At 45.2% G+C, this 23,246-nt stretch overlaps 2 protein-coding genes across 3 annotated transcripts in view; both read left to right on the forward strand.

Annotated features, from left to right (window-relative positions):
* The window catches only part of dusp16 (dual specificity phosphatase 16), a 30,790-nt gene extending 20,961 nt beyond the window's left edge, over positions 1-9,829 (forward strand). For both annotated transcript variants that reach the window (XM_010898033.4, XM_010898034.4), the window contains exons 4-7: positions 913-1,091; positions 2,753-2,912; positions 3,114-3,237; positions 5,381-9,829. In XM_010898033.4, coding sequence (XP_010896335.1) covers positions 913-1,091; positions 2,753-2,912; positions 3,114-3,237; positions 5,381-6,638 — 1,721 coding nt within the window. In that variant the 3' untranslated portion in view covers positions 6,639-9,829. The remainder of the gene's footprint in view (positions 1-912; positions 1,092-2,752; positions 2,913-3,113; positions 3,238-5,380) is intronic.
* Positions 9,830-10,356: 527 nt separating this feature from the next.
* eps8a (epidermal growth factor receptor pathway substrate 8a) overlaps positions 10,357-23,246 on the forward strand; it is a 74,929-nt gene continuing 62,039 nt past the window's right edge. The window contains exon 1 of the mRNA XM_034296933.1: positions 10,357-10,644. The gene's annotated coding sequence lies outside the window, so the exon portion shown is untranslated. The remainder of the gene's footprint in view (positions 10,645-23,246) is intronic.

Consider the following 23,246-nt stretch of genomic DNA (forward strand, 5'->3'; position numbering starts at 1 on the left):
TGAATACAACACTGACTGACAAATTAATAATTATATGTAAGCCAACCAAATCGACCATGGCGAGGCCTGTTCTGAGTGGAACCTGTCCTGTTAAACCGCAGTATGGTCTTGGCCACCGTGCTCAGTTTCAGGGTTTTGGCAATCTTCTTATAGACTAGGCTGTCTTTATGTAGATCAAGAATTCTTTTTTTCAGATCCTCGGAGAGTGTGTGTGTGTGTGTTTGACTAGCATCAGATTACGGTTTAAAAATAGAAGCTTTGACATTTTATCAAATATTGACACCTACTATTTACCCGTAGCATTTTCCACCATCTGACCACATGACTGGGGGTGATCCAATGTTGGTCTTTTCTTTTGTTGCCTGGAAAACCCCAACTCCACAGGAACATACGCTCTACCAACTAAACCCCACAGGAACATACACTCTGCCAACTAAACCCACAGGAACATACGCTCTGCCAACTAAACCCCACAGGAACATACACTCTGCCAACTAAACCCCACAGGAACATACGCTCTGCCAACTAAACCCCACAGGAACATACGCTCTGCCAACTAAACCCCACAGGAACATACGCTCTGCCAACTAAACCCCACAGGAACATACGCTCTGCCAACTAAACCCCACAGGAACATACGCTCTGCCAACTAAACCCCACAGGAACATACGATCTACCAACTAAACCCCACAGGAACATACGCTCTGCCAACTAAACCCCACAGGAACATACGCTCTACCAACTAAACTCCACAGGAACATACGCTCTACCAACTAAACTCCACAGGAACATATGCTCTGCCAACTAAACCCCACAGGAATATACGCTCTACCAACTAAACCCCACAGGACCAAATAACATCAGTAAATTTGATTATAATGTTTCTGTTTGTTGTTTTGTGTTTCTCTTTAGGTGGTTTCACTGAGTTCTCTGAGCTGTTTCCAGGTCTATGTGAAGGTAAGGCTCTTCTGGCCTCGTCCTGCCTGGTCCCATCCTGCCTTTCTCAGCCCTGCCTGCCCCTCAACACCTCTGGTCCAACACGCATCCTGCCACACCTCTACCTGGGCTGCCAGAGAGACGTCCTCAATAAGGTACAATGTATTACCTCATCATATATGTTAATATATTAAACACCCTGCCAGAGACAAATAAGGTCCCATATATTATATCATCATATTCACTGCTCAAAAAAGTTAAGGGAACACATAATCATCACAGTATAACACCAAGTCAGTTTCCAAGTCTGTTTCTGACCAAACTGTCAGAAACAAACTCCATGAGGGTGGCATGAGACCCAGACGTCCTCTAGTGGGACCTGTGCTCACAGCCCAGCACCGTGCAGCTCGATTGGCATTCGCCAGAGAACACCAGAATTGTAAGGTCCGCCATTGGCGCCCCGTTCTCTTCACAGAGGAGAGCCGGTTTACACTGAGGTTCACACGCTATGAAGCCTGCAACATCATCCAACATCATCCAACATGACCGGTTTGGTGCTGGGTCAGTGATGGTCTGGGGAGACATATCCATGGAGGGTCACACAGACCTCCACGTGCTAGCCAACGATACCCTGACTGCGGTACCGAGATGAAATACCCAGACCCATCTCCAGACCTGATGCTGGTGCAGTGGCCCCTGGGTTCCTCCTGTTGCAGGACAATGCCTGCCCTCATGTGGCCAGAGTGTGTAGGCAGTTTCTGGATGACGAAGGCATTGATGCCATTGACTGGCCCTCACTTTCTCCAGACCTGAATCCACTTGACAACCTCTGGGACGTTATGTATCGTTGTATCCAACGCCACCAAGAAGCGCCACAGACTGTCCAAGAGCTCACTGATGCCCTGATCTAGGTCTGGGAGGAGTTCCCCAGGGAGTGCATACAGGCACATGGGGGCCATACACTGTACAGATTCACATTATGAGTTGCCGTGATCAAATTCATGCTGTTTCAAGTTGAAACGGCCTATGATTTAAATTGTTTACTTTGATTTTCAGTGTGAGTTAAAATCCAGCACTCAATCGGTTGGTGATTTTATTTTCTATTGACCATTATGTCATTTTGTCCTGAATTATTTACACAATGTACAGTAAAGATTTGGTGGTGGATGTCATCCACTGTTAGACAGGGTGGCGGATGTCATCCACTGTTAGACAGGGTGGTGGATGTCATCCACTGTTAGACAGGGTGGTGGATGTCATCCACTGTTAGACAGGGTGGCGGATGTCATCCACTGTTAGACAGGGTGGCGGATGTCATCCACTGTTAGACAGGGTGGCGGATGTCATCCACTATTAGACAGGGTGGTGTTATGATGTTATGGGCCTGAGCTCTACTGTCTTACAGACTTTGATGTTATGTGGCTGTTTTGCTTCCTGTGGTCTTTGTTGAGTTCAAAATGCAGAACATTTTGGGGAAATAAATAGTTGCCTCTGCTAAGACGCTGGGTCTTGGCCACCAGGGGATCATCCAACCAGACAATGACCCCAAGCACCCGTTAAAGTCCAAGAAGAAATGTTTAATCTAAATCTAAATTTTGCAATGGCCATTTTAATCTTAGCACTTGAAATCCAAGTGGTTTTAATTGAAACGGACAATCAGTCTGACATCCACAGTAAACACATTGTAACTCTGCAACATTCTTACTTCCTCTACTCTCATCCGCTTCCCAATCCTCTCACCCTCTACTCCTTCCTTCTCACTTCTCTTCTCAATCTTCTCCATTCTCCTCTTCCCCCTTTCTCCTGTCCACTGTAGGAGCTGATGCAGCAGAATGACATAGCATACGTTCTGAATGCCAGTAATACCTGCCCAAAGCCAGACTACATACCTGAATCACATTTCCTGCGAGTTCCAGTCAATGACAGCTTCTGTGAGAAGATCCTACCCTGGTTGGACAGATCTGTGGAGTTCATAGGTCAGTAATCTGGTGTTTTGTATGCTGATAATGAAGAGATGAGGACACAGCTATGTCTATGAAAAGTGTCCGAAAAGGTAGCTAGCTAGCAGATAGATATGTAGAGCTGTCTGAGGCCTGTAATCAATAACACCCTGCTCTTCCTAATGATGTCATTGTTATTCAAAACACTGTAAACAGCTGTGTTGTTGTTTTCAACAGAGAAGGCCAAAGCATCCAATGCCTGTGTGCTGGTACACTGTCTGGCTGGAATCTCACGCTCAGCAACCATTGCCATTGCCTACATCATGAAGAGGATGGACATGTCACTAGATGAGGCTTACAGGTGAGCAGGACGTAAACCTACAGGACCACAAGCCACTAACTAACACTAACCTACAGGACCACAAGCCCCTAACTAACCGTAACCTACAGGACCACAAGCCCCAAACTAACCCTAACCTACAGGACCACAGGTCATTAACTAACCCTAACCTACAGGACCACAGGTCACTAACTAACCCTATCCTACAGGACCACAAGCCACTAACAAACCCTAACCAACACAACCACAGGTCATTAACTTTCCCTAACCTACAGGACCACAGGTCACTAACTAACCGTAACCTACAGGACCACAAGCCCCTAACTAACCCTAACGTACAGGACCACAGGTCATTAACTAACCCTAACCTACAGGACCACAGGTCACTAACTAACCCTAACCTAGAGGACCACAGGTCATTAACTAACCCTAACCTACAGGACCACAGGTCACTTACTAACCCTAACCTACAGGACCACAAGCCCCTAACTAACCCTAAACTACAGGACCACAAGCCCCTAACTAACCCTAACCTACAGGACCACAGGCCCCGAACTAACCCTAACCTACAGGACCACAAGCCCCGAACTAACCCTAACCTACAGGACCACAGGTCACTAACTAACCTTAACCTACAGGACCACAGGTCACTAACTAACCTTAACCTACAGGACCACAGATCACTAACTAACCCTAACCTACAGGACCACAGGCCCCTAACTAACCCTAACCTACAGGACCACAGGCCCTGAACTAACCTTAACCTACAGGACCACAGGTAACTAACTAACCCTAACCTACAGGACCACAGGTCACTAACTAACCCTAATCTACAGGACCACAGGTCACTAACTAACCCTAATGAGTAATTTTCCCCATTCAAAGTCAATTGAGGACACATTTTCAACTCACATATATGTGTGTGTGTGAGTAATGTACTTCACATCTCCAATTCAAAAGAAAACAGATGAAAACCCATACATATAACGTCAGCCATATATGTTCAATTATGTAATTTGGATGTGTACCTCTAACACAAACCCACAGACCACTAATATACTAACCATAACCTACAGACCACTAACATACTAACCATAACCCACAGACCACTAACATACTAACCCTAACCTACATTGTGTTACAGCCAACTTCATCCCAAACTGTCATCCTTACATTTTATCAAGGTGTAAGGAGTCAGTTTTCTGTTGATGGGAATGTAGCAGGTTAGAGGATTCAATTGACTAAAAGGCAGTTTTTTGCGTTGATATCATAGTTGAAGGCATCCCACTATAGCTGGAAGTACCATCCACTTTCCATATCCATCCCTCACATACTCAGATATATGATATGTAGGGATGTGTCCTTTAACCTTCTTATGATATGTAGGGATGTGTTCTTTAACCTTCTCATGATATGTAGGGATGTGTCCTTTAACCTTCTTATGATATGTAGGGATGTGTCCTTTAACCTTCTTATGATATGTAGGGATGTGTTCTTTAACCTTCTCATGATATGTAGGGATGTGACCTTTAACCTTCTCATGATATGTAGGGATGTGTTCTTTAACCTTCTCATGATATGTAGGGATGTGACCTTTAACCTTCTCATGATATGTAGGGATGTGTCCTTTAACCTTCTTATGATATGTAGGGATGTGTTCTTTAACCTTCTCATGATATGTAGGGATGTGTCCTTTAACCTTATTTTCTACTCAAAGGTTCTGACCAGTCTGGAATGAACCCCATGTTTATTTGACATATAATTACACAACTATAGAAAATTAGAGGGCATGAGACTTCTGTGGGTCAGAGTGTTCTAGGCTTCTTTGTAATACACTGTTTTCATTTTTGCGTTTCAGATGCATTATCTCTGTTTTAGATGCAGTATCTCTGTTTCAGATGCAGTATCTCTGTGTTTCAGATGCAGTATCTCTGTGTTTCAGATGCAGTATCTCTGTGTTTCAGATACAGTATCTCTGTGTTTCTGATGCAGTATCTCTGTGTTTCTGATGCAGTATCTCTGTATTTCTGATGCATTATCTCTGTGTTTCTGATGCAGTATCTCTGTTTCTGATGCAGTATCTCTGTTTCTGATGCATTATCTCTGTTTCTGATGCATTATCTCTGTTTTTGATTCAGTATCTCCCCTGTTTCTTTCTGGACAGGTTTGTGAAAGAGAAGCGACCCACCATCTCCCCCAACTTCAATTTCCTGGGTCAACTGCTGGACTTTGAGAAGAAGATCAAGACTCCTGGAGGAGCAGAGATCAGGGGCGTCAAAACCTCTGCCCTTCTCCACCCTCACCCCCATCTAGAGCAGACTGGTCAGGTTACCCGGGGGGACGCTAGCAACCCCACCCCAGGGGCCCAGGACCCAACCCTGGCCCTGCTGGAGCCCCTGACCCTGCCGTGTGTCCTGTCCGCTTGGCCCCCGGAGGAGAGGCTACTGGCCCAGGCCCTCCAGGGGCTCCAGTTGGACCAGGGGACGGAGGACAGTGCCCGGCTGAAAAGGTCCTTCTCCCTGGACATAAAGTCATATGGGGAGCCAGGAGGCTGTTCTAGCACCCCCCTCAGGTCGTACCCCCATCCAGCACCCAACCCCCACACCGGAGACCAGGAGTATTATGCTACTTCGTCTGGCTTCAAGGAGCCTCCTAACATCAGTAAACCCTGTCAATTCTCCCCCGTGGTGGAGGTGTCTGAGCAGAGCCCTGACAAGGAGCAGGCCGAAGGCCCCACAGACCCTGCTCCTTCTGCTCCTGCTGCTCCTGCTGCAGTCTCTAGTACCACCACCACCTTCATCAAAAGCACCTCCACTCGTACCTCCAAGCAGCCCAGCCACTCCCAGGCCTGTTCCCAGGAGCTTCACCGCAGCGGCAACATGGAGGAGACCCCGGCCTCCCTCCACCAGACCCCGGCTTCGCTTCACCAGACCCCGGCCTCCCTCCACCAGACCACCAGCTTCCTGTTCGGCCTGTCCCGTTCCCAGCAGCATCTTTCCAAGCCCGCCACTAACCTAGGCTCTGCCCTGAAAGGCTGGCACTCTGATGTCTTATTGGGTCCTGTCACCGTGTCGTCAGGGGGGTGGTACCTCTCTGAGTCACACCGCTTCTACTCCACTTCTGCCATCCTAGGGGGCGGGCCCAACATCCTTGGGGGCGGTGGCTTTGCAGCATACAGTGTGAGCCAGGGGTTTGAGGAGGTGCGGAGGCGTGGGCGGCAGCGGAGCGGGGACCATGGCGACTCACGGAGGAGTTGGCATGAGGAGAGCAACTTTGAGAAGCAGTTGAAGAGGAGGAGCTGCCAAATGGAGTTTGGAGATGGGAGAAGAGGAGCGGAGAGTCCGTCCAGAGAGGAGGTGGGGAGGAAAGTGGGGAGTCAGAGCAGCTTCTCCGGCAGCATGGAGGTCATAGAGGTTTCCTGAGACACTCAGTATGGCTGCCTAGACAACCAGTCAGCCTTCATTGACCTGACTGGAGGGGGTCCTTCTATGGAGACTCCTCCCATAGTCCTCACTTCTCCAGCAGGTTCTAGCACATGCTCAGATCAGAGCTGTCTTATGTAATGGACTTATTACCCTACTGGATGGTTGAACCTTGACTGGGGGAGTTGAACTTTGACCTGAGGAGTTGAACTTTGACCTGAGGAGTTGAACTTTGACCTGAGGAGTTGAACCTTGACGGGATGGTTGAACCTTGACTGGATGGTTGAACCTTGAACTGAGGAGTTGACCCTTAAACTGCTATTGCCACGTTATGTGATAATGTGTCCTCACAGATGGCCTTAATGTAGGTGGCCTCTGACCTCTGACCTGGATCCAGAAACAGCTGGGATTAGGATGATGACGAGGTGAACTCTAAGTCTTTGATTCACTAAGTACTGAGCCAAACTTAGTTACGTTTTGTTTGGATGAGTGAGTGTTGCTCATCATAAACATTTCTGAATATTGATGATTGTTGTAGTTGTCTGTCTGATGTTGGATACGTAGCACCCCTGTGATGCCTTACAGAGCCTTTATTAAACCTATATAAAGTGCTATGAAACTCTACGAAGGCTTTATGAAGCATTGTGTTGAACTGGATTAGAGACATTTTATGTGTTTTTCAATATGTTTGCTATGATGTAACCGTGTCAAATATCTGTTTTTCCAGCTAACTGACATTGAGCAGCGAGGAAAGTTTCTTGAATAATCCTGACCCTGTGTAAAGAACCAGTCCTACAGGCATGTCCAGGTTAGGGGCTCTTACTGAGAAAGAGGCTGGAACTCTTGTTCAAAGACATTTAATAGATTTAAAGCATTTGTCTCAGATGACAACCTATTTTCTATTTAGTGCACAACCTTTGCACCCAATTGTCTATTTAGTGCACTATTTGGCACCCTATTGTCTATTTAGTGCACTACTTTGACACCCTTTTCCCTATTTAGTGCAGACACACAGGCAGACCGGAAGGCAGACCGGCAAGCATTCAAGCATACAGACTGGCAGACAGACAGACAGGCAAATAGACGGGCTGACAGAAAGTAGAAAATGTCCTTCTTCCCTAAGAATCACTGTCCATCCTCATCTCATCTTAATATTGCACTAACGTGGTTTGAGAATTGTTCCATTTCAAACATATATATATTTTTTTTAAATCATCACTTTTGGATCTGTCAAGCGATCGATGGATGGAGGCTATGTGAAGAAGAGACAAGAGAGATTCTCTGAGGGTTTAACTCAGGGTCCAAGGGACTGTGTTTGCCTTAAGGTGACGTCATGTCAAGTGTTATCAATTATCAGTTATCATCAGGAAGAGCTTAGTGTTTATATCAATCTGATTACATAATGCTGATGACATGTAATATGTTACTACGTAACCGTGGCAGTAAACAACAGAGAAGGTACTGGATGAAATGTTTTGGAATGTTGTTCCTCCAATGCAGATCTGAGATCAGATAACCACCCCAGCTCTGTGCACATCCTGCCTGTGTTAACAGGAACTTGCTGATCTAGAGCCAGTTGCCGATGAAGGATCTTCTGGGGCTGATTTGTCAAAAGTTATCCCTCTGGATTCTGCTTATAGTATAGGATTGAAAGTATAGAAATATAATAAATAGAACAGGAGATCCCATTCAAGTGAATGACTCATCCATTTGATTAATTCTGTTTCTGTGAATGTAATCTTATCTGCTAAAATCCAGGTTGATCAAGATAGATTATTTTGGCACGTTATTCTATATATCTCTGCTGTCCAATATACCTCTTCTATCCAATGCGATTAGATAGAGAGATATATTACAGAGAGTGGTCAGGATTCAACCCCATGCTGCAGCAGTACATGTGCATGAGAGGCAGTGCCTTAGAAAACAGGACCATCCCGGGCCAGCAGATGCATAACTTTTGGAAAACTATGCCTAGCACTCTTATCCAATCCAACAAGTGTTGACTGCCAGGTGAGCCATTGAAGTGGAGCTGCTAAGCAAGTAGTCAGTTTAAAGACAGGGATTTGCCTGAGTTCAGAGTCATGTTTGTTTGCACCAAGAAGAAGAAAAACCCCTAAGTTTGTCCAGTAAGAAAATCCTTTGAAGAAGTTTGGTTTAATTGTTCCCTGCTGAACCCATGATTCACAGGCTAGTTCTGACAGCTTTTGTCTGGTCCCAATCAGGTCCTCCAAACAAACTCCCCTCTGTCTGGTCCCAATCAGGTCCTCCAAATGAAACTTTGTTTGGTCCCAATCAGATCCTCCAAACTCCCCTTTGGTTCCAGTCCCAAACTTATCTCTGCCTGGTCTCAATCAGGTCTTCCAATCAATACTTTGTCTGGTCTCAGTCAGATCCTCCAAACTCCTCTTTGGTTCCGATCCACTCCTCCAAACTCATCTCTTTCTGGTTCCAATCCGGTCCTCTGGATTGACATGTTTTTGTATGATTTTAAATATAATTTAATTGGATGTCTGTTATTTTCTATAGAAGAAGACTGGAGAGGTAGTGTGTTTAAAGAGTTCTCGGGAAGATGTTAGATGTATTTAGGAAGATCAGAATATTGTTCTCACCAGCCGAGAAAGGGTTTGTGTTCAAACTGATTCCCTATTCCCTATGAAGTACACCACATATGGTCCAGTTAAGTACTATAAAGGGAATAGGTGCCTTGGAGAAAGTATCAAGGGTTATGTTATGAAAGGGTTATAATGAATTGCTATAACCCAATGTCCAGAACATAGAACATTGGTCACCATAGAGATGTGTTTCTAATTGAGAACATTTATAAGGGTTCTATAATGGTTCTAATCTGAACGCAATCATTTCAAACGCTACTATTCATTATCCAATAAAAGCCATTCATTATTGATCAGGTTGACTGATCACAAATTGATGAGAACAAGAATGACAATGTGCTGTTAGAAGATGGTACTGTGTGTGTGTGTGTGTGTGTGTGTGTGTGTGAGAGAGAGAGAACAATGAGAAAATGTTGGTATGTTTTGGAGTTGGTGTTTATTTGTTGTTTAAGAATAATAGTTATTTACTTTTGTTAGCTTTACTTTTGACAATGTGCACATTTGTATGAAACAGTTGTCTGAATTATGAGCAATAGATCTATGTGGACTGTGGAATAAAATCTGAAACGGTACAAAACACATGGGCTGTTATCACTGGTCTATCACTCTAAAGTTTGGTGGGAGATCTGTACAAGGTGGATTCTGTAATCCTCATTTCCCTAACCAGATTCGGATTGATCTGGTTGTTTATTAGCTGTTAAAATCGTTTAGGATAAGTTCACATTCTTGGGATATATCTGACCCACCTTTTCCAGTTCAATGAAAAACACTTGGTGTTGTCAGTTAGCACATTAGCCGTTCTACATGTTCGTTCAGGCTTGGAGTAAAAACCAGCACAACCGGTGGTCGGGAACAGGGAACACGGTAAACCTACAGTTCGTGTGCTAACGATCAAATTGCGGTAGAGGGCATTCGTGCACTACTGCCCGTGGAAACTGGAGAAGAGAGGTTAGAGAACTAAGAGGGATAGAGAGGTGGAGGCGAAATGGTTTGGGAGAAGGGGGTGAAGGAGCGAGGGATACGGGGCATGGAGGGTGGTTTAAGGGGTGAGGTAGGGACGGCGGGTGAGTGAGGGAGGTACCGCGGGTGAGGGAGGGAAGGAGGGAGGGAGGGAGGGGCGGAGAGTGAAGGAGGGAGGAAAGGCGGACCTCGGATGAAACGGACCACACCGTTGCAAGAGAAGCAACGTTTAATGAACTGTCCGACCACTTCAGTCACATCTAGTGCGACTTCGCTGGTTATTGGAGTTGGCTAGGATACCGCGACCTACTGATCAGAGGTGATAGAAAACTACAACCACTACTACGGCAGTACTATTGTATAACTCGGGGCAACTAAAGAGGTTACTTCTGCCATGCGGTAATATAGAGGGGTAACACAGCCGTCCATTGTAGGTAAGTTTGACTGGACATTTGTCGCTATTTCCACACAAAATGAATACCATACACGTAGGCTATATGAAAACAGTTAGGGTAACACGTTTGCTTCATTCACGGTTGCCTAGTCACAAACCGTGGCAGGTAAGCTATCTAAGCGTCGGTGACAAGAATTGTAATTTCTTGGTTTATTAGTTTGGGTCGAGGAAGCGCTTTAGATAACTCCGTTACAGGTGTCTTATTTGATAGTGTTTTGCGGCGGCAAGTCAACTTGATCGGCTAATGAAGGTAAAGAAACCTCACACCGGGAGGCATTGGATGTCATTGGAATCAGTCCAAAGGTGACACGCTTTGACTCTGAAATGCAATAAAAAACAAATGTTATTGATTATCAACCAATTAAGAATTAGGAATAATAAAAATCGATCCTTACTGCCGAATTGATATCGAAATATTACAATTAGGCTCTAAAAACATGCTTTGTGTGAACACAGAAAGACGTTGGCCACGGCGTCCTTTGTTGGGTTTCGGTACGGTAATCCGGTGAGTGCTGTTTTGTTTTATGCGGGGTGACCGGAGGTGGTAATGGAAGCCACGATGAACTGTTTCATAACCCAAAAACCCTCTGTGCATTCTTTAACTCAGCCCTGTGTTGTCAGTCAAACAGATAAATTGCTGTCGTTTAAATATTTTCACACACATTTATTTTGATCATAGCTTAATGGATTGAAGACAAATACACTCTAGTCAATCGTTTATATATAGGCCAATCTATCAATGTCTGAACATGGACATCAAAGCACTCCAAGATCTCCACCTATTTGCCAATAGGACTGATTCTCAATCAAATTCAAATAAAGAATCATACCTACTGTATTGTTTCAGTCCATACAGTACTGAAAAATTGTCAGGCCAACACAATATTTCACTACTTTCCTCTATGGATGCACCCTGACCAGACATTTTACCACCTTATCTTCTGTTGGCAGTACCTCTGCAGTGCCTGGCACCCATGACCTTGTGACATTAGGTCCCCCGATGTCCTGGACTGCTCTGATATGGAGCCAAGTTTCCGGAAATGGGCCCAACATTGACCTTTAGGTCAACTCTTTGACTACACATTTTGTGCTGTCATCGATGAGAACAGAATGTTCTCTACTGGTTTTGTCGATTCTCTGTATGTAATCATGGTGACCACTGGTGTCATTGTAGCACAGAGCCCCTCTTCTCATTATGAAGGAATCATAAAGGCATCCTTAGCAGGGTCAGATAAAGGTCAGCAGTTTTTAATAGGCAAGCAGTTCATTAGTGCACCTCTCCAGTGACCCTTTGATAATTGGTATTGTTAGGCGTTCCGAGCCTCGTTCTGCTCCCCCAGGTACAATTGGCTACTCCAGAGCCCTGTTACGCAACACCTCTGTCTTTCCTCTCTCTGTAAGTCTCTTAGTTTCCTTTCTCTGTCTCCCTCTCTCTCTTTCTCTCATGGCTGTCTCTCCCTCTGTCTGTGCTGTGTTGACATGGCTGTGTCTCTCTGTTACTATTAATAGTGTATCCAGGTGGTACTGAAGTATGAGAGGTGAAAGGTTAGCATCTCATTCTATCAGGGTCTTGAACAACAAGCTGTTTGTTGATGTGGGGCCCCTGAGAACTTTGTGTGAAAATATTTGGTTGTGTTGTCTTCTGTCGGTACCCCAGCCCTCTGAAAACATGACTTTTATTTTGGGTCCCTCTGTCCTGTTCCAATGGACCATCTGTTCCCTTTGTATGTCCTTTTTAACTCACCATTTTCCCTGAATTCCTGTTTAAACAGCAATTCTGAAGGACTATTCCCAGGGCCCGATTCCCCCATGTTTTTGTTTATTCAGATGTTGATTGATTGGACCGAACCGAACACAGCTGCATCAGAGGGATCTGGTCTGCTGGGACCGGAACCTTCCATGTGAACATTATGTTTGGCCTCTGTCCAGCGGCTGTCCATGGGGTCATGACAGTTCCAGCAGTGGTATTTTTGTGGTATTCTGGGATGCTCCCAGACCTTGGTGTCTGCAGTGGTCAACAGAAACCATTTCCCCTGTGAGCTGTGGTGTGTTGGTCAGACCTGCTGGACCAGCTGGGATGGCAGAGTGGAGGAACTCGCCTGGGTCCCTGTGACCAGGTTAGTTTTGAAGAATTAGTGATAGCCCTGAGCTCTCTGAACACAATTAGCATGACAGCATACACTCTGGGGTTGTATCCATGGGGTGGGTGCTGTAGAGGCCTGAGTATTATCTGTGGAGTGACAGCTTAGCTGAGGTGGCACTGAGAACAGACGGGGACAGGAAGTCCTCTCCTCCCTGTATTTGACAAGGACAACGACGTGTGTGGGTATTGATTGTTTTCTCTGAGTTCTTCAAATTCATACCCCAACGTTCCAAGAATCCTACTTGAAAACAGAGGGAGCTATATTATATTCCTACCGGTGTTTCTTTTCAGTGTTTGCTTCTCTTGTGCTGACAACCAACTTAAAGACTCATAACGGTTTTGTCTACTGTGCCTGAAAAGGCAATAATAAAACCATTGGGTGGAGCTAATGTTAGCTGTCATGTCATTCTGTTAGAAGCCTGCTGCTGCTTTGTCTGTTGTCATGGTGATCAACTGTTCTGGAATACCCTGAATGACGGGAACTTTTAAAAATCAGTCCATCAGGAGATTGACTGTATTCCTGTCAAACTGTAAAGCACAACATCCTGTTAAGTGTTAATTAAATATCTGTCCATTCCTAACCTTCAGCATAGATCCTCATGGGATGTCATTCCACCGTGTCCATAACCCTCTACTGTGCTATGGATGTAAATATTCCATAAAATGGGCCTTTGGCACCCATTCAAATTGGCCATAAAATGGCTTTCATAAATCAGTTTTTTGTGGATGTAGTCCTACCAGCTTGCTAGCCAGTTGTTGCAATTCCTGTTTTGGGTCCAGAAGGCTTAATGTTGCTTTTCAGAGGGGAGGGGACCCAGATCACACACTTTGTCTTTACTCTTTACCTACTAAAAGAAAATCAACAAAGTACTGTAGTTAACCCAATAGAAAGAAAACATATCTTTCTTTATTGTTTCTATGAATACGATATTTTCTCCACATCACATTGCTCCTCCCAACCACATTTGCCAGACAGGTCTTAAAATAGTGATATTGATGAGGATTGATTCAGGACTGCTGGAGAGGCCTTTGAGTCTTTGTATGTGTGGTGTTTTATTTAAAGGGCACTTGGGTTAAAGCTTTAAAATAACAGCTGTGCAACATCATACCACATCATTTATATTAACAAACTTAGTGGATCTGTGAAATATTACGCTACAAGTAACATCTCTTATTGACCTTTTCATCTGTGGTCCCAAAACAATCCTGTGTAAATTAATTACATCTTCCAATCATAGAGCAGTCAGTGAGTAGCAATCAGCTGGGTTCTATGGCTGTATCTGGTTACACTGAGGTCCCTAACCCTGGGTTATATAGCTGTATCTGGTTACACTCCCTAACCCTGGGTTCTATAGCTGTATCTGGTTACACTCCCTAACCCTGGGTTCTATAGCTGTATCTGGTTACACTCCCTAACCCTGGGTTCTATAGCTGTATCTGGTTACACTCCCTAACCCTGGGTTCTATAGCTGTATCTGGTTACACTCCCTAACCCTGGGTTCTATAGCTGTATCTGGTTACACTCCCTAACCCTGGGTTCTATAGCTGTATCTGGTTACACTCCCTAACCCTGGGTTCTATAGCTGTATCTGGTTACACTCCCTAACCCTGGGTTCTATAGCTGTATCTGGTTACACTCCCTAACCCTGGGTTCTATAGCTGTATCTGGTTACACTCCCTAACCCTGGGTTCTATAGCTGTATCTGGTTACACTCCCTAACCCTGGGTTCTATAGCTGTATCTGGTTACACTCCCTAACCCTGGGTTCTATAGCTGTATCTGGTTACACTCCCTAACCCTGGGTTCTATAGCTGTATCTGGTTACACTGATGTCCCTAACCCTGGGTTCTATAGCTGTATCTGGTTACACTCCCTAACCCTGGGTTCTATAGCTGTATCTGGTTACACTGATGTCCCTAACCCTGGGTTCTATAACTGTATCTGGTTACACTCCCTAACCCTGGGTTCTATAGCTGTATCTGGTTACACTGAGGTCCCTAACCCTGGGTTCTATAGCTGTATCTGGTTACACTCCCTAACCCTGGGTTCTATAGCTGTATCTGGTTACACTCCCTAACCCTGGGTTCTATAGCTGTATCTGGTTACACTCCCTAACCCTGGGTTCTATAATTGTATCTGGTTACACTGAGGTCCCTAACCCTGGGTTCTATAGCTGTATCTGGTTACACTCCCTAACCCTGGGTTCTATAGCTGTATCTGGTTACACTCCCTAACCCTGGGTTCTATGGCTGTATCTGGTTACACTCCCTAACCCTGGGTTCTATAGCTGTATCTGGTTACACTCCCTAACCCTGGGTTCTATAGCTGTATCTGGTTACACTGAGGTCCCTAACCCTGTGTTCTATAGCTGTATCTGGTTACACTCCCTAACCCTGGGTTCTATAACTGTATCTGGTTACACTCCCTAACCCTGGGTTCTATAGCTGTATCTGGTTACACTGATGTCCCTAACCCTGGGTTCTATAGCTGTATCTGGTTACACTCCCTAACCCTGGGTTCTATAGCTGTATCTGGTTACACTGATGTCCCTAACCCTGGGTTCTATAGCTGTATCTGGTTACACTGATGTCCCTAACCCTGGGTTCTATAGCTGTATCTGGTTACACTGATGTCCCTAACCCTGGGTTCTATAGCTGTATCTGGTTACACTGAGGTCCCTAACCCTGGGTTCTATAGCTGTATCTGGTTACACTCCCTAACCCTGGGTTCTATAACTGTATCTGGTTACACTCCCTAACCCTGGGTTCTATAGCTGTATCTGGTTACACTGAGGTCCCTAACCCTGGGTTCTATAGCTGTATCTGGTTACACTGAGGTCCCTAACCCTGGGTTCTATAGCTGTATCTGGCGAGTGAATTGCCAGTCCCCAAGCTAGCCTGTAAGAGGTTTCCTTCTCTCCCATCTTGCCAGGCCTTGAGGCCTCTGTTTTCTAATGAACACACACACACACACACTGACCCTGATTGCTGTTGAAATCTCCTTCGTTGCCTATTATTAGAGCAACTAGACCTTTTGGTCCTCCTTTTGGGTATTACCATAGTGTTTCTAGAATTCAATATCAGGGGTATAATGCAACAGTATAATGTTGTAAGAGACAATTCAGATTGTACTTCTCTCATCCAATCCAGTTAGATTCCATGACCCCCCCCATCCACCGCTTGTCCCCTCAGTCTGTCAGAGATGGTCTGCAATGTTGTAACAGTGTAACATGATAAGAGACAGGGTTATATATTGTGCAAATGAAATTATGAACTGTTTCCTAAAACATTGGGACACTTTGTGAAATGTAAAGAAAAACAGAATGCAATGATAATTGTTTAAACTTTATATTTCATAGAAAATAGTTCAAAGACAACATATCAATCATGGCCCAATTTGATTTGATGCCAACAACATGTTTCAAAAAAGCTGGGACAGGGGCAACAGAAGACTGGAAATGTTGGGTAATGCTAAAAAAACCTGGTGGAACATCTCCCAACTAATTAGGTTAACTGGCAACAGGTCAGTAACATGATTGGGTATAAAAACATGCTCATCCTCCCACAGAGGATGAGCATGTCAGAAATAAAGATGGGGAGGGGTTCACCACTCTGTGAAAGACTGCATGGGTAGATAGTGCATCTATTTAAGAATAATGTTTCTTAATGTAAAATTGCAGAGTTTGGGGATCTCATCATCTACGAACATAATATCATTAAAAGAGTATCTGGACAAGTCTGTATGCAAGGGACAAGGCCAAAAACCAATATTGGATGCCCGTGATCTTCAGGCCCTCAGGCAGCACTGCATTAAAAACAGACATGATTCTGTAGTGGAAATCACTGCATGGGTTCAGAAACACATCCAAAAACCATTGTCTGTGAACACAGTTCATTCCTGCATCCACAAATGCAAATCTATCATGCAAAGAAGAAATCAGATATAAATAGGATCCAGAACCGCCGCCACCTTCTCTGGGCCCAAGCTCATTTAAGATGGACTGAGGAAGTGGAAAACTGTCCTGTAGTCTGAGGAATCAACATTTTAAATTATTTCTGTTAATCATGGACGCCGTATCCTCTGGGTTAAAGAGGAGAGGGACCATCCCACTTGTTATCAGAGCATAGTTCAAAATCAAGCATTCGTGATAGTATTGGGGTGCATTAGTGCACATGGCATGGGTGACTTGCACTTCTGTGAAGGCATCATTAACGCTGAACAATATATACAGGTTTTGGAGCAACATATGCTGCCATCCAGATAATGTCTTTTTCAGGGAAGGCCTTGCTTATTTCAACATGACAATGCCAAACCCAATTCTGCATGCATTACAACAGCATGGCTTTATAGTAAAAGAGTCTGGGTGCTAAACTTGCCTGTCTGCAGTCCAGACCTGTCACCCATTGAAAACATTTGGCGCTTTATGAAACAAAAATTACGACAAAGGAGACCCTGAACTGTTGAGCAGCTGAAATCCTATATCAAACAAGAATGGGAAAACATTTCACTTTCAAAACTACATACCCATTTTTTATTTGATGCCAGCTACAATTTTCAAAAAAGTTGGGTCCGGGGCGTTTACCACTGTGTTGCATCACCTCCTCTTTTAACAATACTCTGCAAGTAATTGGGAACTGAGGGGACCAATTGGGGTTGTATTTTTCCAAAACATGAACATTTCTCAGTTTCAACCTTTAGTATGTTGTTTTTGCCAGTGCCAAAAGAGGCTTTGTTCAGGATCGACAAAAACATTGCTGGCTACAACCTTCAGCTATGTTATCGGAAGCCTAAAAAGAAACTGTTTACTGTTATATTTTGACAATTTCTGGTGGATTTTCTAATTATTTCTCAGGATTTGTTCAGGATAGACAAAAACTATGCTGACTACACGATTCTCTCGTCTTTAAACTTAACAAAAAAGTCCATTATCGTCACCTATATCGATGCAGTAGTTATTGTATCAATGTCATTCACAAATGGCTAATAAGCTGTTAAAACGGCCAGTGGCAAAAGCCATACAGTTCATAGATGCTATTTGTGGGGGAGGTAAACTTAATAAGAAACGTTAGTCAGTTCAATACAATGCTTAATGGTGTCTAGCAACATATTACTGGCTAATAAGCTTTAAAAATGGTCAGTAGCAAATGTCATACAGTTCATATAGGCTATTTGTGGGGGAGGTAAACTTAATAAGAAACGTTAGTCAGTTCAACACAATGCTTAATGGTGTCTAGCAACATATTACTGGCTAATAAGCTTTTTAAACGGTCAGTAGCAAATGTCATACAGTTCATAGATGCTATTTTTGGTGGAGGTAAACTTAATAAGAAACGTCACTCAGTTAAACACATTGGTTAATGGTGTCTAACGAAATATTCAAACCTAGTGTGATGTTAGTGCATAACAAAAGCTCAGTGGCGTAGTGGTTAAGGACACAGCCTTTCATGTGGGTGACCCAGGTTTGAATCTCAGGAGGGCACCAATGATCAATACTTTTTATTGCGGGCAGGCTGAACTAGGCTTGTCTAGTTTCTTGTTTACTATTTTCAATGAAGTATAGGGATAAATGATTTGCACATCATTGCATTCTGTTTTTGTTTGCATTTTAAGCAACATCACCACTTTTTGGGAAACAGGGTTGTAAACCCTTTAATATTTGAAAACACATTGGGATTGTCTCCCTAATCTTTTGAGGCCCATTTGTAGTTACGACCAAGTCTCATGCCAGTCTAAATGGGCTCAGGAGAGTAGTTGATCAGGACCAGAGTTCTCCAAAACGAGCTGGAGGAATGTCAGTGCCTCTGTCCACCTGGCTGGTTTTGGCCAGTGGACCCAGTTCTTCATGGGAATCCTGACCACTACCTATGTGGCGGAACCAGGGTATGAACCTGGTGCCACTGAGAGAGTTTGGTTAAACTGGTGTAAATGTACTTCTGGATAGATATGTTTTGGTAGTTATTAAATCATTGACGTTTCACAGTAAGTCCCGTGCGAATAGAGTTTAAGAGGCTAACGCACAAAGACAGAGAGACACAGTCACACTGGCTTCAAGTTACTGGGGGTGTGTGTTACTGGGTGTGTGTGTTACTGGGTGTGTGTGTTACTGGGGGTGTGTGTTACTGGGGGTGTGTGTTACTGGGGGTGTGTGTTACTGGGTGTGTGAAATGTGTTCCACTGGGCGGTTCACACCAGGGGCCGCTGGGTCTGGAGATATTCATGGTAGTTGAGAGGCAACAGTACAGTGGCTACCTGATTGTAGAGACTCCCTAGTGCAGTGGCTGCCTGATTGTAGAGACTCCCTAGTGCAGTGGCTACCTGATTGTAGAGACTCCCTAGTGCAGTGGCTGCCTGATTGTAGAGACTCCCTAGTGCAGTGGCTACCTGATTGTAGAGACTCCCTAGTGCAGTGGCTGCCTGATTGTAGAGACTCCCTAGTGCAGTGGCTGCCTGATTGTAGAGACTGCCTAGTGCAGTGGCTGCCTGATTGTAGAGACTCCCTAGTGCAGTGGCTGCCTTATTGTAGAGACTCCCTATTGCAGTGGCTGCCTGATTGTAGAGACTCTCTAGTACAGTGGCTGCCTGATTGTAGAGACTCTTTAGTCCAGTGGCTGCCTAATTGGGAAGACTCCCTAGTCCAGTGGCTGCCTGATTGTGAAGACTCCCTAGTCCAGTGGCTGCCTGATCGTGAAGACTCCCTAGTCCAGTGGCTGCCTGATCGTGAAGACTCCCTAGTCCAGTGGCTGCCTGATCGTGAAGACTCCCTAGTCCAGTGGCTGCCTGATCGTGAAGACTCCCTAGGCCAAGTGGCTGCCTGATCGTGAAGACTCCCTAGGCCAAGTGGCTGCCTGATCGTGAAGACTCCCTAGTCCAGTGGCTGCCTGATCGTGAAGACTCCCTAGTCCAGTGGCTGCCTGATCGTGAAGACTCCCTAGTCCAGTGGCTGCCTGATCGTGAAGACTCCCTAGTCCAGTGGCTGCCTGATCGTGAAGACTCCCTAGTCCAGTGGCTGCCTGATCGTGAAGACTCCCTAGTCCAGTGGCTGCCTGATCGTGAAGACTCCCTGGTCCAGTGGCTGCCTGATCGTGAAGACTCCCTGGTCCAGTGGCTGCCTGATTGTAGAGACTCCCTGGTGCAGTGGCTGCCTGATTGTAGAGACTCCCTGGTGCAGTGGCTGCCTGATCGTGAAGACTCCCTAGTGCAGTGGCTGCCTGATTGTAGAGACTCCCTGGTGCAGTGGCTGCATTGAAGTAGGAACTTGGCGAAAGGAGAAATTATAGTTCAGAGTGCCGTCCCACTGTGCTTGTCGGCTAGAATTGTGTCATTAGTCCAATCTGTCCTGTGAGAGGGGATCAAGTCAACAGCTGCTATGTTAACCTCCCTCTCAGACAGAAAACAAGTGTTCCCTGGGGGGTCCTGCCGTCTAAGCTGCTGCCTCCGGTGCTTCTACTGCTGTAGAAGGGGATCAGATCCTACTTAATGCTCTGTCTTTTCTGTCTAATAAATATAAAATCTTGTGAAGTATTGGCACCCTACATGAAATTCAGCAAAAGTGAATGCAAAAAATTAACAACACAAACAATGAGTCATATTTTGGGCTCAGACATAAGGGAGAGCTGCATACTTTCCTTTCAAAACAATCTCTTAAACACAAAACATTTTGAGTGGTAGTTTTTCAGGGCAAAACATAGGTTTTAAAATGATTGCTAACCTTAAAACATAAAAAAAAATTCAAGCAAACCAAGTGGTGTCTGTTATGAAGTTCTGTTGTTTTAGTTGGTGTCAGTTGCCAGGAACTGTATTGATGCCTTTCTTCTCTTTTTGTTTCTTTGGGGTGTAAATATGAGCGTGCACAAATGTCAAAATCATTTTATCATCCATCATGATGGATAAAACCAAATATATTTTAGCTGATAGGAGATTGTATGAGAAGAGGATGTATAAGAAATCTGTAACAATTGTAAATTTGTCAAGAAGAGAACCCATGTGCAACTGCCCCCGTGCCTGGTGAGGAATACGGTGAGGAATACGGTGAGGGAGGTAAGGAAAAACCCAAGGATTACACTTTAACAACTTCACTGTCTAGTGGAATATGAGGGTTATTAATTCTCAGAACCAACTGTTAGATGCTGTGCCAGGTCAACCAGCTCTTTGGAACGGTTGCACGATGGTCCTTACTGAGCTCAACCCACAAATTGCAGCGTCTCACATTAGCCAAGCGATATTGGAATGAGAATTGTAATTGGTCAGATGTAATCGGTCACCACTGGGGTCCAGGGGCTCCTGTTAAGATTGATGGCACAATGAAGTACCAGGATATTATTATATTAGCCCAAAACCTGGTTGGCTCTGCCAGGAGCTTGAGACTTAGCCATGGACCTTTCAACCAGACAATCCTCAAAATCAACACAGGTGTTGCGGGACCACAAAGTTAATGTTTTGCAATGGCCATCTCATTTTCTGGACTGACATGAGGAGGGCAAACCTAAGACTATCAAGGATCTTGAAATGTGCTGCATGGAGGAGAGGTCCAAACCCCCCCCCCAAAATGAGCTTCAACCTTCATGAAATATTGATTCTAGGGGTGTCAGTAATGCACATTCTTTGTGTTTTTTCTTCATTCACTTTTTCTCTATTTGTATATGAGTGGATAAATACAAAGGTTAAGAGTAGAATTTGAGGTTGTGGCAGTTATCTCGCACAGTATTGACACACACGGGTGCTCCCTTGTTTTTCTGTATCAAAGAGGTCAATGGAACCCAGAGTGTGGTGGATAAGAGAGGGACACTGTCATTGGATCTAACAAAGTGGATATTTGTCAATCCATTTTAATATCCTTATTGCAACAGGCCTGCAATATGGTTATTCAAGGTTTAGAAGTGACTGCTACATTAAACCTAACATTTGTATTTGCCAGTAGCATAGCTAGCATACAAAAAACTTTAGTTGTAGAAAAGTTGATTTGTGACAAAGACAAGGGCATCATGTATTGTGTGGTTTATAGAAATAGAAGCATAGTTCAGATGGCCGGCTGTGTAGTTGTTTTAGATACCCTGTAAAAGATCATGTTTCTGAGCTTGGAATTTGTTGTATCAGCTTCAATGGGGTGACACGACTACGAAGAGCTTTCAATTGGCTGAGCAGATCTGCCCTCTGTAGTAGAACCTCGGATTCAGGAGGAACAGTGTGGTTTTCGTCCGGGCCGTGGAACACTGGACCAGCTCTATACCCTCTACGGGGTGTTGGAGGGTTCATGGGAGTTTGCCCAACCAATCCACATGTGTTTTGTGGATTTGGAGAAGGCATTCGACTGTGTCCCTCGCGGCATCTTGTGGAGGGTGCTTGGGGAATATGGGGTCCTGGGTCCTTTGCTAAGGGCTGTCAGGTCCCTGTACAACCGAAGCAGGAGCTTGGTCCGCATTGCCGGCAGTAAGTCAGACTTGTTCCCAGTGCATGTTGGACTCCGGCAGGGCTGCCCTTTGTCACCGGTTCTGTTCGTAATTTTTATGGACAGAATTTCTAGGCGCAGCCAGGGGCCGGAGGGTGTCAGGTTTGGGGACCACACAATTTCGTCTCTGCTTTTTGCAGATGATGTTGTCGTGTTGGCCCCTTCTAACCAGGACCTTCAGCATGCGCTGGGACGGTTTGCAGCCGAGTGTGAAGCGGTGGGGATGAAAATCAGTACCTCCAAATCCGAGGCCATGGTCCTCAGTCGGAAAAGGGTGGCTTGCCCGCTTCAGGTTGGTGGAGAGTGCCTGCCTCAAGTGGAGGAGTTTAAATATCTAGGGGTCTTGTTCACGAGTGAGGGAAGGATGGAACGGGAGATTGACAGACGGATCGGTGCAGCTTCTGCAGTAATGCAGTCGATGTATCGGTCTGTCGTGGTGAAGAAAGAGCTGAGCCGCAAGGCGAAGCTCTCGATTTACCAGTCAATCTACGTTCCTACTCTCACCTATGGTCATGAGCTTTGGGTCATGACCGAAAGGACAAGATCCCGGATACAGGCGGCCGAAATGAGCTTTCTCCGCAGGGTGGCCGGGCGATCCCTTACAGATAGGGTGAGAAGCTCGGTCACCCGGGAGGAGCTCAGAGTAGAGCCCCTGCTCCTCCACATCGAGAGGGGTCAGCTGAGGTGGCTTGGGCATCTTTTTCGGATGCCTCCGGAACGCCTTCCTGGGAAGGTGTTCCGGTCCCGTCCCACCGGGAGGAGACCCCGGGGAAGACCTAGGACTCGCTGGAGGGACTATGTCTCCCGGCTGGCCTGGGAACGCCTCGGTGTCCCCCCGGAAGAGCTAGAGGAAGTGTCTGGGAAGAGGGAAGTCTGGGCATCCCTGCTTAGACTGCTGCCCCCGCGACCCGGCCCCGGATAAGCGGAAGAAGATGATGATGATGATGATGATCTGCCCTCTGTAGGGCTGGTTGGTCCAGAGATGAGAAGTGGC

Source organism: Esox lucius, chromosome 14 (assembly GCF_011004845.1).
Source record: "Esox lucius isolate fEsoLuc1 chromosome 14, fEsoLuc1.pri, whole genome shotgun sequence".
In the NCBI taxonomy this organism is placed as follows: domain Eukaryota; kingdom Metazoa; phylum Chordata; class Actinopteri; order Esociformes; family Esocidae; genus Esox; species Esox lucius.